At 36.0% G+C, this 16,337-nt stretch overlaps 1 protein-coding gene across 1 annotated transcript in view; it reads left to right on the top strand.

Moving 5' to 3' along the window:
- The first annotated feature begins 8,095 nt into the window (after window positions 1-8,095).
- LOC145662573 (tsukushi-like) overlaps window positions 8,096-16,337 on the top strand; it is a 44,994-nt gene continuing 36,752 nt past the window's right edge. The window contains exon 1 of the mRNA XM_081728264.1: window positions 8,096-8,285. Coding sequence (XP_081584390.1) covers window positions 8,268-8,285 — 18 coding nt within the window. The 5' untranslated portion in view covers window positions 8,096-8,267. The remainder of the gene's footprint in view (window positions 8,286-16,337) is intronic.

Below are 16,337 nucleotides of genomic sequence, written 5' to 3'. Positions count from 1 at the left end.
TACTTCTCTCTTGTACCATCTTGAAACATGGATGTTCGGAGTATATAAAAGATGCTTTTTTTAAAAATCAGTTTCTTCTCTTTAGTTTTTCTTCGTCTACAAACATGCGAAACCGTCTTCTTAAAAAAAAAAAAAAAAAAAAAAAAAAAAAAAAAAACAATATTTGGAGTTGTATTATAACGCATTTTAAACCAACGCTCAGCAAAAGACGAAGTTTATGCATTTGTTCTTGAAGAAACTTCATGTAAACCATAATATCCAAACAGTTTTTAAACAAAAAAAAAAAATCCTGTGACTATAATATCCAATTAGTCAGATTGATGATTGTATATTATTTCTTAACGTCATCAAGCATTTTTTTGGCGACATTTGGATACGACAAACGTCACAAAAATCAGTATTATTAAAGTATTTGCTAAGATTTGCACCTATTTAACGTTGAACATGCAAGCGAAAGAATGAACACTGTTGGTTTCCTGGTTCTTCTCAAAATCTGTTGCAATAGCTTTTACTGCAAGTAATTACCTAAATTGATAATATGCCTTTGAAATTCATAGTTTTCAAACGTTCCAGAGCAAAAATTGCTAATAAAAATTAGTTATCTTGCATCTTTTTGAGGTCTCTCGTCGGTTTACACGTATAAGAGTGCTTTATAAATTATCCTGGTTTGTGTACTTGAAGAATGCTGTTGGCTGTCTTATGATCTGACGAATGGTAAGTAGTTGTTCAAACCGTTCTAGCTGCTTCTTGAAGCTGATCTGATGTCAGACTTTTGATTGATCCACGTATGTGTGTTTTTCTGAGTCAGTTATTTTCTTAAAGATTTTTTCACACAAATTCCATTACAGAACATTCGTTGTTATTTACTTGTTTGTGTCATATTGTCATGTGTAGCGTTTGAAATGCTAGTAAAACAAGCTATTTAAATAGTTCGTTAGCCACCACACCACAAACGAAAGCACCTGTATAATATTCTATTTTGGTATACTTTATGAAAACAAATAAGTTTAAAAACGTCTCTCTAATCATAAAATAGCAATATTAATCTTTAACTATGTCATTTTCTGTATGATCACTGAAAAACACTTTACATTGTCCTGCGTAGTATCATAACGCACGTTACAGACAATGCAGAGAACACATCGTCTTGTTCAGCATTCCATGCGACATCTTCCAATATCTTTTCATCCTCCTCCAACTGGCAGGGTTCAAGGGAACTACCGTCCCAGTGTTCCTTGTGTTGGTTGTTCAGAACTAGACACACTATTCCAAAAAACGCTCCAAGAACGGTCTCTCACAATACTAAGCTGCATTGAATTGACATCAAAGCAAACACTAGAGAAAGCCTATGAATATAATTACCTGTATTGATTTTACTTGATACATAATTTTGCATTTCAATTGGTTGAATTGCAATGAGAGAAAATTTATTCTCGCAAGCATTTACTAGTTCATTCCATTGAAAACTTTCCTTTAGAACGTCGTCATCTATCCAAGGGCATTTCTCTAACACTGTTTTCAAGAGCATTTGTTTGTTGTTCCTGTCGATTACAAATACTGTGAAAAAGTCTAACTGCAGGAAATCTTCTTCTCCTTCCCATTTTGCTTCTTTTACCGTGCCGAGCTCCCTCATGAATTGATAATCTCTCATATATGACTTCTTTCTATCAGCTCTATATTCTTGTAGCAATTCTTTATCCTGATATAATGGCTTCTGTATTAGTTCTTTTTTTATACGTCCTTCCTTTATACGTCCTTTCTCCACTGTTTTGAACACAAGAGATGTTTTCGTAATTTCTTCTTATTTAACAAATCGTTCTTCAGTCCACATATACTTCATTTCTTCAACATAAACATAATCGTCGTCGTCGTCGACGACGTAAAGTTTTTTACGTTTTGTTAATCTCTTTTTAATCGTAATTTGCGAATGGCCTCACTATATTTTGATACTTTAGGCTTTCTGGCCCCTAATACAACACTGTTCTCGCTTTGGCCATCCTCAACCACAGCGGGAGCGCTTCTTTTAAATGTTTTATTTCCCATCGTGTTAAAGCTGATCACAACTCAATTAACAACAACTCCCGCAAATAAAAAAAATCGCAATTTCCCACGCAATGTTACAAAAACGCGGAGGTCGTAGTAATTTTAATTATTATTGACAATATAACCTTTACGGAAGATTTTATTAAAATCAAGTATGCATGGGATTTCATTCGAAACAAATACTATGCAAATAGAGCAGTAAATACTCTTCCCTTGGTTTTACACATCTCGAATTAACAGATTTCGGAAGCAACTTAGATAATCTGGAGCAGATAATTCAGTTTGAAAGTCTTGATTTAAAAAAAAGTATTTAATTTACTGCATTTTAGTTTAGGAATGAGCTATCGGGTTTGAAAGAGCTGTATTAAAAATTTATAGCACATACAATAACAAATAATACATGAACATATACAGAAGCTGTCCAATTTCATACGTACTATTACAAATGTTCGATGTGGCTTCTTTTCATTACACGAAACACACCTATGCGGTAGTCTAATTCGCCCTACACGCGCTCTAGCATATTCCTTCTAATGGTCGTAAATGCAATTGTAATACGGTCCTGACATTAGTCCAAAAATGTTGGTAGTGGAGGAATATACACTATATCTTTCACTTGCTCCCAGAGAAAAGAATTACAAACTCTCAGATCAGAAGACCTAAGAAGCCATGGTAAAAGCACTAAATCAAAGCACCAATTAGGGATATTCCATACCAGGACCAAGTACCTGGGAAAAACCTATATATCGTCTGAAGGCTCTTGCCAGGAGAAGTACGAAACCGTTTTCAAATCACAGAAAACCCGCAACTTGACCCTATAAGGGGCCGGTTTGTTGGTGTTTGTGATTCTATATATGCTATATATTCAACATAATAAAAGTGAATGTTACAATGCATAACACAAAAGCGCCTTAGCCCATCATATTCTTTTTTGGCTCATTGCTAGAATGTGACTTGATCAAGGGTTTGACAATATCACTTTGCACCCTAAAGTACCCATTTGGTCAATGTTCCAACGAACTGTAAGTACAATGTGGAAGATGGTTTCTGTACCACTGGATGTATATCCATGAAACGAGGCATAAACATAATTCGGCACTGAAGAAAATATACTGTGGACGTATTCCTCTCCTAAGTACCTCAGTTTGTTAGTGTTGCCAACCAATTGTAAAAATGACAAGTTGTAAAGCAGGTTCTGTACGATGAGACGTTTATACACCAAGCTTGGCAGAAACATCACACTATAGCGAAAAAACGTTGAGTGTTATCGTCTCCCAACCATCCTATTTTGTCAGTGTTGCCAATCAAGTATAAATATCATAATGTTGCAAATGGCATGCGTGACATTGAACGAATATAGAACAAATGTAACAGAAGCAGCATTGGACAATGGAAAACATAGGGTCAATGTCTCCGTCTCCCATTGCCAACTATGCAAACATTCAAGATTTTCACATGACGTCTACAGCATTGGCGGATATAATTAGACTGCGACCCATACTAATTTGTAGTATGTTAGTGTAAACCCACAAGCACCCATATTGTCAGTGTTTCCAAACATTCTAAAATACATTTTCTCGAAAGGTTGCCTGACCATTGCATGCATATACTAGAGACAAAACTTGGAATAAACATGATTCGACACAACAGCGAATATAGTGTAGTTGGTACCATTAGCCAACTCCAGTCTGTCAATATTGCTAATGTTTTCAAAATGAAAGTTCCTGAAATAGCAGTATACTAGCTTGGTGGTACACATTGATGTTCCTGTTTGCCTGCCCTCACTGTCTTCTATCAACATCAGGTTTCCCTGCCTGCTCCTTCCATTTTCCGTGTGCTTTGCTGAAAAGAAGAACATCATATTGTGACGTCAGAGAGTTTAAGTTGAAAACGACTACTCAATATCTAATCTTAAACTACAAGTGCCTCTGTCTATTATATCATGCCAATTATAATAATAAACAGTCACACTAATAGATGTCGCTATTTGCTTTATCTTTTGCATGTCTGAGGCTAATAGATGTCGCTGAACGAGCTATTGCTTGATTGTAGAGGATTTGTCCGTAAAGTAATGAGATTGGCTGCCGCGCGCCGCTCCAGTAGCCAGCAGAGATCAACCCAGCGGGTGATTTGCGATTGGGGACCTAAGCTAAGCAACGCACTGGGGGCAGTCGCGTCAGAGCTCCGATGCAGTGATGATCACGTGTAGCGCAAAAGCTGTTTTCGAGTCTTTGTCACTGCAGAGAACGTGAGAAATGGAGTGTTCACTGAAGCAGCGCTACACGATTAAATTTTGCTTTTACCTGGGCAAAACCGCTTCCGAGACGCTTGCCTTGGTCAAGGAGACTTACAAACAAGACGCTCTGTCGAAGTCCCAGGTTTCCCGGTGGTTCAGTGAGTTTAAGAAGGATGGGAGACTTTCAAAGACATGAAGCAATCTGAACGCCTTTCAGGTTTGGACAAATTCCGCCTTTCAGGTTTGGACGCCAATGTGAAAAATTTCCTGGACTCCAGCCTGTAATCGCGTAGCTTTGTTCCAGTGTAAACTCCATTTCTCGCGTTCTCTGCCGTGACAAAAACTCAAACACAGCATTTACGCCACGAGTGATCTTCACTGCGTCAGAGCTCGGACGTGAGCAGCTGCCGCCCGGTGTGTTGCTTTGCTTAGACTGTCCATCATAATTCCTCCTCCCGGGGAGCACGCTGCTGTCGACTGGAGCGCCGCGCGGCGGCCAGTCTCATAATTTTACGGACAAACCCTGTATAACAAAGTCCTTAACTACTTGCATAAATATGGTATAAAGTTTTGGATGGGTAGTGGGGGAAACTTTTTAAGAAATGTTAAATGTAAAAAAAAAAAAAAAAAAAATAGTTTTTAATTAAGAAATGTTTTAATCGACAGAGTACACCACGCCAAAGGCTCGGCAAGAATAACTAGTATTTTATTGCCAAAGATACTAATGAACTGACCGACTAGTAGAAATAGTTTTTCATGCCAAACAAAAAATTATGTTCTCTATACGCCAATTAAAACAGAAATACTGTAAATTTAGTTCTGTACCAAAGATGGAGTGGGTCACTGGGTCGTGGGTCAAATGGGTCTAGATTTGTGAGTGGTCAATTGGTCTTGGGCCAACAGGACGTGACCCACTGCGACCTACCACCCACTGTGACCCACCATGATCCACTCGGAGCCACTCTGATCAGTGCATTGTAGACAGCAACTTCTGAACACTAAAGAATTTGTCTACTTTTTACTTTCAAGGCCTCAATTTTTCTTCCTTTTTCATTTGTTTCCATTTACTTACCTGTGATATATAGGGTGGTCCATTTTAATCTTTCCACGGAAATATCTTAAAAACGGTTGAACATAAATGAACTGAATAAAAACTAAAATATGAAGTACTATGGGGCAAATCGAATGGTTATGTCACAGTGCCCTCCAGGGCCGCCCTTCATGGGAGCCCCGAGCCCAACTTTAAAATTTTAAATGAAAACATGGAGCGAGTGATACCTTATTCGATATATCTTTAAAAACTAAAGAGCGCTGTTGGAAAAGATTGTTCACATGGCTCAATGTTTTCAAAATTACCACCAAGACATGGTACCTGTATCAGATAAAACGTCCAGTACCACTAATATGAAAACGGTTAAAGAAAAATGAACAGGAAAAAGGGAATAGGAAATTACAGAGTTTTTTTTTTTTTAATATTTATCATTCCACGGCTCGAAAATGTTGCAACAGAGGAGAAGATTATTAGAGTAAAAGTGGCATAATGAGAAGGAGGAAATGCCATTTTCCTGCTTCACTTTTTGACTATTCATTTAACTCCAACCGATTTCATATTAGTGGTACTGGACGTTTTACTCTGAAACAGACAATATATCTAGGCGGCCATTTTGCATACGGTGACCGATATGAAAAATCTTTTGCCACAACACTTTTTAGCTTTTAAAGATCTATCTAACGAGGTATCACTTGACCAATATTTCCGTTTAAAATTTCTAAGTTGGGCCCGGGGCCCCCATGAAGGGCAGCCCTGAGGGGTACCGCGACAACATCATTTGGTGTACTTTATGGCATTTCCTATTTGAGATAGTGAAAAAAGAACTTCAGGCACTTTTAGATATTAATATTTATAATTGTAATAATAGCAATAGGACTTACTACTTGGCTTTCGAAACAGTCCAATTTTACACTTTTTTTTTTTTAATCGTTGGCCTACTTTGTCTTGACGTGAGATTTCTTCCATCCATCCATGCCTTCAAATTTCATCCATTTTCCGAAGAAAAGTATATGTAATTCAACACGGAAGGAATTATATATAGTTAAACTAGTCTTTGGCTAGATGGGGGCTCCGCCCCCAGACCCCCGCGTTTGCTCGGCCTACGGTCTCGCATCTCTTATGCGTCAGCCTTTACCTCAACAGTGAATTTCGTCCATTTGCTCTTCATATTTTCTGAATTTGCCCAGCTGGGAAGTGGGGACTTCGCCCCCACACCCGCGCCTTTGCTCAGCCTATGACCTCGCACCTCTTAAAACCAGAATTATAGGGCATTTGAAGTTCCTTTTCCTATTTCAACTATCTAAAAGATAAGATTTTGTATCTCAAGAAATCGCCTATTTAAATAACATGGGAATTTCTTCATCCCCTCACTTAGACCCCTTAAAAACTAAAAATATTCACTTTTGGCAATTTTCCTGTAGGTTAGCCCCGAAAGGCTACAATCATGCGAAATTTCGTCATTCTAATCCTGGCGAAAGTGACTAAACATTTTGGGGTGTAGAAGATGTCCCATTTAAATAACCTACAGTTGGAAATTTTTATTGCTGATGATTGACTTAGATAACGCTAACTAAAACGTATAAGCATACCAAATTTCAAGTTTTTATTCCAATTCCAAGTACCAAAAATAGCTCCAAAAATAGGCTCATCTAAACAACATGGGGATTTTCTTCATCCCCTCTTTAGACCCCCTAAAAATTAAAAATATTCACTTTTGGCAATTTTTCTGTCGGTTAGTTCCGAAAAGCTACAATCATGTCAAATTTAATAGTTGTAGCCTTACAGGAAGTGCCCAATAATTTGGGAATATAAACGGAACCCCATATAAATAGCATGGGAAAGATTTTTCAGTTCCCCATAAAACCACTCTACGGTTGGAAATTTTTATTTTTACTTATTTACTTAGTTAACGCTAACGAAAACGTACAAGCGTACCGAATTTCAAGTTTTTATTCCAATTCCAGGTACCTAAAACATGAGATTATAGGTTTTAAAAAAGGCCCATTTAAATAACATGGCGAAATTCTTAATCTCCTCTTTAGACCCCCTACAAATTAAAAATATTCACTTTTGGTAATTTTCCTGACGGTTAGTTCCGGAAAGCTACAATCATGCCAAATTTAATCATTGTAGCCCTGCAGGAAGTGCTCAATAATTTATGTCATCGTATTATAACCCATGACAAACATTTTACCATTTTATATCGCAAAGATCAGATCCACTGGTATTGTAACAGAGCGGTGTTTGAGCGATTGAACGTAGAAATTCCAACTCCGATTAGTGATAATTTCACTGCCTTTTTTATTTTATTTTTATTTTTTTATTACAAGTGTAAACTCTTTAGTAAGTGGAAAAGAGGGCTTGGATCATGAGTCAGAGTTGATGACGATGGGTTTTCGTGGGTGGTGGGTCAAAGTGGGTCATGGTAGGGGGTAAGTCAGAGTGGATTATTGTGGGTCATAGTGGATCATGGGTTACGGTGAGTGGTGGATCAGTTTCTCGTGGGTCAAATTTTCATTGACCCACGCCTCCTCTGTTCTGTACTTATTGACATATTAAATTAGGTTATTTGTAATGAAATTTAAATTTGCTCCTATCAATATTTGCCAGTAACTGTTCCTATACTGTTCTTAATAGCACATCAACTTCCTGTGTCATCATGTGGTATAGAGGCGGTATAATAATGTCCTACTCATTATACCGGAAATCTTAGCTATATAGACAATTAGCTTTTCAGAATAAGAAAAATAGAAATACTTCAATGTTGAATTCCTGCACGGTATTTCGAAGAAAAACTTCGTAAATGTTATAGCAGTTAATCATAATCGATAGCATTATCAGACTATGACAACATACTTGCCAGCTATTTCTCTCCTTATCTGGACTGATAAAGAATATTTGGTTACTCACTCGAGTGCGAAGGATCTTCAATTCTGAATGGAACTGCAGCGGAAGGTAAGAACAAAAATGTCATTATTTTTTTTTGTAATGTTATGAATAATCACAATTCAGTTACACAAATTTTAATAGTACAATAAGCCTATTGACATTGTCATGTTAGGATACTATGTATAACATGGAACAACTTCATGTATTATCTTGTATAGTATATCTCTGTTTCACTGTAGAAAACAGTGTACACTCTAGAAAACAGTGTACACTGTAGAAAACAGTGTAGAAAACAAGTGTACAAAACAATGGAGTTTCCAATTGCGAAAAACATCGTTTTTCAATATTGTTAGCAAATCTTTATTCACAAAATTACACTTAGATTGCTTTATACGTAAAGCTTCAATTTTTTTTTTTTTGTATACTTATAAATTTGTACTTGTTAAAAAACCTTCGTGATCCCTGGGTGCCTTCATGATGAATACCGAGCAGAAATACCACACAACGACTACGCGGTATTCCCCCTCCTGTCGTTTGTGGACCATAGATATTTTAGATTTTATAGGAAATAAAAATACAAGATACTAATCTTTGATATGAAACTTTTAATTCTATTGCAATAGTATGTCATATAAATAGTTTACGAGTTTTCACCTACCTCTTAAGTCTTCTCAGCGAAAAATCAGATTAAAAAGCAATTTTCTTGGAAACGTACTCTCACGTGATAAAAAAACGCGCAATTTTTTGTTTTGTTTTGTTTTGGCGGTTTGTGAAGCATCTGGTTCCAGCGTTACCATGCTTTCCAGTTTGGTAGTACACTTCTGCGCGGTATTATCCGATGCGCAGGATTTCCCAACATTCCTAGATATATTAATATGAAGTACTGGTAATAACATAATTACCATTATATGTAGAGAAGATTATAACCGTATGCTTATTCTTACATAGAAGCTCGCCTTAACAACCAATTTACATTATTCAAGTGTCTTATTTCGGCGGGAGCTCACGTGGTTCGGATTCCATGTAGGTTTACATATCATATGGTTAAAATGTAAGTTTACATCTCATACAGCCGTGCTGTTGAAAGGATCGCTAACTCTAATATAACCAACTATCAAGAGTCGTATCGACGTGAAATTTCGCAATGAATGGCATATTAAATGTAAGCAAAGAAAGTGTTCCGTTTAGTAATCGAGTTGATAATTTAAATATCATTATTACAGTGCGAATAGAAGCTGGTTGGTTGGATTAAAATTTAACTCTATGAAATAGGCCGACTTATTAAGGAACAGAAAGATATTCTTATCATAAATGAAATAAAAGATTAACTTCCTTTTGGGTGTGGTAAGACATGAATCAACCTATTATGTGCAGATAATTTTGTAGATATCCTTATCATTAGCTTCAGTTATAAATGTACACATAAACATCGTAAGAGAGGTGTTGCATTGAGGCAATATGAGACAGTTTAGGTGAAATCAGAATCACCATATAATGCGTTCAAATTTTTCAATATTCCTCCATCAGAAATCGGATGCGGGACCATGTCCACCAAACGCGCGCTGGTCTCTAGAAAAGTAGGAAGAGCACGTATATTACTGGGAACAAGATCCTTAAATCAATGGAGAGAATTAAACGTTTTTGCCTCCTATTTTTGCAGCTTGTAGTCATATACGAAGAAGGTACACCAATAAAACTTTCCATTTTGTTTCATAGATGGTAAAAGGGAAATAGTTGAATTAACTAAAAGTGTAATCACTATATTTGTGATTAAATAATATAATTTTGTTTCCCACGACTAAATTTTAAATCAAATCATTGATAGTTTATACAAATACAGTACTTTCAAATGCCCCCATGTGTTGTGTGAGCTATAGTCTGCGGTTCTTCTTTCTTCGTCTTTCATAGAGAATACGTTCGAACTCAGTCTCGCATAAAATTCGAATGTCTCGTATGGGCAGCTTCGAAAATCACACGGACCCATTTTTGTTCCATTTGTGGTCAGATATTAAAAAAAAATGAAACAAGAGTTTAATTATTTTTTGAATGATAAGTCCAAACAGCAAATTTCATGTCTCTATCTTTAAGGGAATCCTAGATATGGAGATCTTACTACAATAATAATAATTGCAACCTCCACCTCTTTTCTTCTCTTCTAGAATAAATATCAAAAATGGCGAAACAGCTATTTAACTATTTTAAATAAAAAGTAAAATACCAAATTTTATGTCTCAAATGTTACGAAATTCCGAAGTATGTACATCTTATAATATAACCATCTTGTTGTAGTATAAACATCTTACTATAATAATTGTAATAATGCTTTTTTTCTGTCCATTCCATTTTCTTCCCTTCTGGGTCATTTTTAAAAAAGAAATATCGAAAAACATATATTATTATTTTATACCACAAATCTGTTGAAAATACCAAATTTTATGTCTCTAATATTAAAAGATTCCGAGTTATGGACTGATCTCTATAATAGTTCCAGTACTCGACTTTTATATTCTCACCCTCTTCTTTTCTAGGTCAGATATTAGAAAAACGCTGAAACACGTATCTAATTATTTTATATGAAAAGTCCAAATATCGAATTGAATGTTTTTAGTGTTCAGAGATTCTAAGGTATTGGCATTTTAATGTAATAATCTCGCTCCCATCCCACCTTCCTTGTCGAATTTCCGAAAATCCTTCCTTAGTGGTATCTTAATACGTCACAAACTCTATGCACTGTCCAAATTTGTCAATTGCCTTGTTAGTGTGTGTTTCAGCTGTGTTTGTGTAAAACTATGAATATATGATTTAATCAAGATCAATATTTTAGGAATGTGCAAACTCAACAGAATTGTTTTGGTCATCTCAACAAAACTTTGATCACGGGAACTAAAATACAGTAAAATACAAGTTTATAGTAAATCCAGTAGAGATGGGTCACTTTTTTCTTCCTCGAATAACTCGAATAAACGTGCATATAGAGCATGTTTTTCTGTGCGAAATTCAAGAAAGTACTCTCTGTAATCATAACTAAAAGATTTGGGGATGAAAAAAGTATACTTCTACCCGTAATTTAAGCTTGAAACAAATGGCTGACTGGTCCATCTATTCCATAGCACTATGTGTTAGATGGACCGTGCATTGTGAGAGTGATGGATCACATGCAATACCTAAACAATAAATAAATAAATAAAATTGGAACAGTTTTCTCTTTAAATACATCGTATTAATACGTAGATATTCTACAGTTACCAAGTTTTTATTGAAATCTTATATTGATCTCTTATAATTTAATATTGATTAAACTAAGATAGAAATATAGAAAATCTAGAAATGAACTTTCTTTTTAATACGCAATCTAGAAACGAAACATTTGCAAATGGCAAAAATACGTAAGTTCCATGTTTTAAAAAGAAAAATGAGTGCCAGTAATTACATTGTACAGTACATTGCATCTTGTTTTGTATGTCTGAAAACTTTGCCACACAAATCAATCACAAACATTCTCATATTTCGAACGGTCATTATGGAACCAGCATTCACACATAGCACTCTGTATCCAGTCGTCTTGTCTTCTTATTTCATTATAATTTTCGCCGCGTCCACCACATTTGTTTTCATCACACTCCTCCATATCATCACTATCAGCATATACTATCGATTGATTATCGTCGCTGGAAAAAAGATGATGATATGATTGGAATTCTCTTCTTCTTGATCTTTGTGGTCGACTTGGTGCACTTAAATTTCCGTCTTCCTGTTTCCCTGTAAGCTGATGTGGTTCATCTCTTCCACAATGTCAGTGGTTCATCTATCCCAAGAACGAGAGGTAAGAAGGGTAGTTATCTTGTTGTAATTTTTGAACGCGGGAAACTTAATTGTTTTCATTAACACATTCCTTTATGATGAACACTATTAAACAGCAAAACCGAAGAAATCTACATCAAGAACGTTGAATATTTCTTTCACTGAAATGTAATAATTTTTTTTTTGACTACCTGAAATCGAAAATCGCGGCCTTATGCAGAGTCGTTCTGACGCGTTATTAGTACCATACTAAAGAGTTCGATTAACATATATTTCCTGGAATAGTCAGACCTTTAGTATGGCGTTAAGCATACGTCAAAACGACTCTGCATAAGACCTACAGTGTCTAGCATACATCCGACATGACACGAAACCAATATTCACGCTGCAATCTGGTAGATAGTTTACCAATTATAGCCCTGGTTCACTTCACCCAAGGGGTTCATCTCTACTCGACTTACCGGAATGGAGCGAATTAGCTAGGTCGAGCAGAAAACGATTCACAGGCTGTTAGAAGGGTAGGGGAGAAAAGAACAATTTTAGATATTATTAAGAAGAGGAAGAGAAACTGGTTTGGGAAATTGGATAAGAAGGAACGGTATCATAAAGGATGTGCTAGAGGGTATGGTGAGAGGAAAGAGAGGGGGCGAAGGAGACTACAATTAATGGAAGATATCAAAACAGAAAAATCGTACGCGAAGACAAAGAGGTCCGCGGAAGACCGTGGAGCATGGAAACTTCTCAGTTTCATCAAGTGACCTGCCAATAATGGCAGAATACCTATGATGGTGATGATGAAATGGATTGTTTTAGACATGTTTAAATCTGAGGATTATACTATGGTTTTATTATGATGTCATAAAATGATTATTTCTACTTAAACCTAATTACAATCGAGCTCACGTTTACATCAATCCGACATTACGATCAGTCGATCTTAACATTACATAATCAATTCTACGTGATGATCACATCACCAGTTTAACATCACACTTGTGACATCAATCCTACATCACACTTATTGGATTTCACAATCAGATCATCATTATTCCGAACTCACGCTCCACATTTTGTTGGTATAGTGCTAGCAGCTAGCACACGTCCCTTTGGTACACGAAGTCCCGAGTTCGATTTCTGCTGGGAAAACATCAACCTCACTATAGTGATGCAGACCACACTTTAAACTATCCGTTTCATCCTATTTAGCCTCACTGCTCACAAACAGCACAATCATAAATTAATCAACCGAACTAACGTTCGTTCAACCTCAGGCTCTCTTTCAGATGTTAAGCTAGGATGAGCTTGAGTGAAATCTCATGAGTTACGGTACGTTTGTTCATGACACATTTCTCTACCATAAATGTTAAGTCCAAAACGGCTTATTATTACAAATCCATGTAATAGTATTTTCTAAATCCTGGAACAGTAGATCCCCAAAATTTTAATTTTGCCTTTTGTTTGGCAGTTATTTTCAGAAGAAAAAGAAAAGAAATAGCGAGAATTTTAATTTTAGTTACTCTTAACATGCATTATGTTATCCACATGGTATTCCATCAAATATTCATGCAAAACGTTATTAGTTTCTATGTATTTTTACTTTATGAAGGTTGGAATCAGGGCGCGAAATCGTGGGTGATGAGGGGACTCAATAATTTTGGAAGAAAATTCTCCCTCACTAAAAACTAACTGGACAATAAAATTTTGCTATTGTCAGAAGCTTGCAAATTAATTACGGTAATTCATATATAAGACTAATTAACGTACACTTCACCAGTATAGACCTAATTAAAAGGTGAACGAATGATTAACGGTATCCTTAATCTTATATGGTCGAAACATTCGAGTGTGAAGAGCTTGAAAGAAAACGGGAGAGAAAAAAACCCAAACCAAACAATTACGAAAAAAACAAAAAAAATTACTGTTAGTAGTTAACGAAGAAGAACTGCATGTCGTGAAGAGGAGTCGCTAAAATTAACTTGTAACGAGGGTGATTACGAAACCTCACCTACTAATTGAAATCATGATTATTTTCCAATAAAGTAAAATTCAATAAACTTTCTTGTTATTGTTCGTCCCTCAATGCATACTCATCTCATGGTTAATTATCCCATATCGGACTTCCGAAGAAACTCATCGAAACAACTTAGTGACCGCGCCAATAGCGACCAATTAAGGAAAAACACTGGTCAAGTCATAGGATACATATGCAGGTGAGAGGGATTAAAGGTACACTTTCCACAATGGTTTTAGGTTGGTAGCTCAGGAATAATATTCATTATGATGTGGGTTACATTTAGACCTGCCGTTACTTCTTAATACATGCCATTAAATAATGATTACATAGGTTATGATTTACATCTATTCAGAAGAGAGGAAAATTATTTGAGTGCACGGCGGTATTCTTGACAAAAATCTATATTATTATATTCGTCGGAAACTTACTTGTAAACTATAGCAACCAGTACACGTTTGGGGGGACAGACACGAGCGCTCTTACATATATCCATATAATACATTTAATATCATACTTTTACTTTAACATCATATTCACATACATTTCGACGTATTCATTTATCTCTCTCTATATATATGTATTTATATTTAATAAATGCGCACACATTTAAAGTAATAACCCCAACTATAATTTCAGAAAAGGTTGCAAACATTGCACAAGAAAAACAAATGACTTCCGACATTACATATGAAAAAAAGAATTGATTTTTTTACCCGATACCGCACATCTATAAATATCAACTTTCATATAGTCAATTCGTGCATGAATCGTAAAAAAAACTTTGTGAGGCAGGCACGTAACACAGAACATTTCTAAAGATATAAATAGATAAACCAAAATACAATTTCTGGGCCCAGGTTAACTACAAGATAAACGAAAACCAAAACGAGAAGGAAAGTGACCGATGAATTTAAAAAGAACTTAGCGGGACGACAGTGAAAGAACGTAATTGAAGTGTCGTCAAATATAAAGTCGTTATTCATTTTGGCAATAGGTCAAAATGTGATGGAGGACCCAATCACTATCTACTCTATCCATGAATTGTGTCTTGCAACGTCTCAGCTGGTAATTTCAGATCAGAGTTGTACGTTGAATAAATTGTAAGCGACAAGTTCAGAATCGGGTGGGGGGGAAGGTTGAAAATTTAAAAAAATCTCGAAGTAAGAAGGAAGAGACAAGGGAGAAAAAGCGGCGCCAACGAAAGGAGAAAGATTAAAGTACTACTCACTACACAGAAGAGTGATCGAATTTAAATATATAACAACTCATAGTCAAAAATATTCACATATGCCGAAAGAGGGTGGTTTACTTAAATACGTAAACTAGGAGGGAGGTCCTGCTGCCAAGGATGCAAGTTCTGTGTCCATCAGATCCCAATCCCACAAGAGTTTGCTTGTAAGATTGAAATCCGAGCCCCGTATCCGGCCCAGACCAGCAGGATAAAAGGAGAGGGGGAAGGGACCAAGTAACTGCGTCCCCAATTTTGAAATCTCTAAGAAAAAATATTCGACCCCTCAGAAGAACTAAGAAGGTTCTAGGACAGTAATGAAACTAGAGTAAAAGTAATAGCTAAGATATCCCTAACTAATGATTTGCCGAAATAATAAAAAAAATTAAATAAACTGAATTTTGGATCGGTGTTTTCAATTACCAATACATCACCGATAGCTACCCTGCGCAGACACGCCACAGTCTGGGACGTCGTTAATTTCCCTCATCTAATTAAACTAAGAAAAGAAATGAAAATACTTAAGGGGACTAGGGGTCGACATCCGGGTACGCGATAATAAATTTCAATAACTAATTGTTTTAATTCTGTAACCCAATCAGAGCTGTCGCTTCCATGAATATTGTAAGCTAGCCCGAGTAGGTAACGGGAAGAAAAAAAAATCTCACGGAGCAGGATATTCTATTTTAAGACCGACCCCAAAGAAGAAATAAAAATGAATGAAATATAATTCATTAGAGCCCCGTTGTGTAACAACTATTGTCTTTCCATAATTGATTATTAAATATGTCCAGTCAGCGATTATATGATGCTACAAATATTATTAAACGAGATTATTATGAACGAATACGACTGCAATAACAAATTAAGCTATTAAGCACTAACATAGTCCGGCAATATCTCACCCACATATTCACAGGATGCTCCGGTGTAGGGCCAGAACCTGAGATGTTGCTAGCTATACATGATCCTTAAATATACATATATATATCTTTTTACCGAAATGTGACTAATCATAAACTGGGATTATATATATCTATATATATATCTATGTATATGGGTGTCCTCTCATTCA

The sequence above is a fragment of the Thermobia domestica genome, chromosome 10 (assembly GCF_964235325.1).
Source record: "Thermobia domestica chromosome 10, izTheDome1.hap1.1, whole genome shotgun sequence".
NCBI lineage: Eukaryota > Metazoa > Arthropoda > Insecta > Zygentoma > Lepismatidae > Thermobia > Thermobia domestica.
This window is presented reverse-complemented; position numbering and strand designations above follow the sequence as displayed.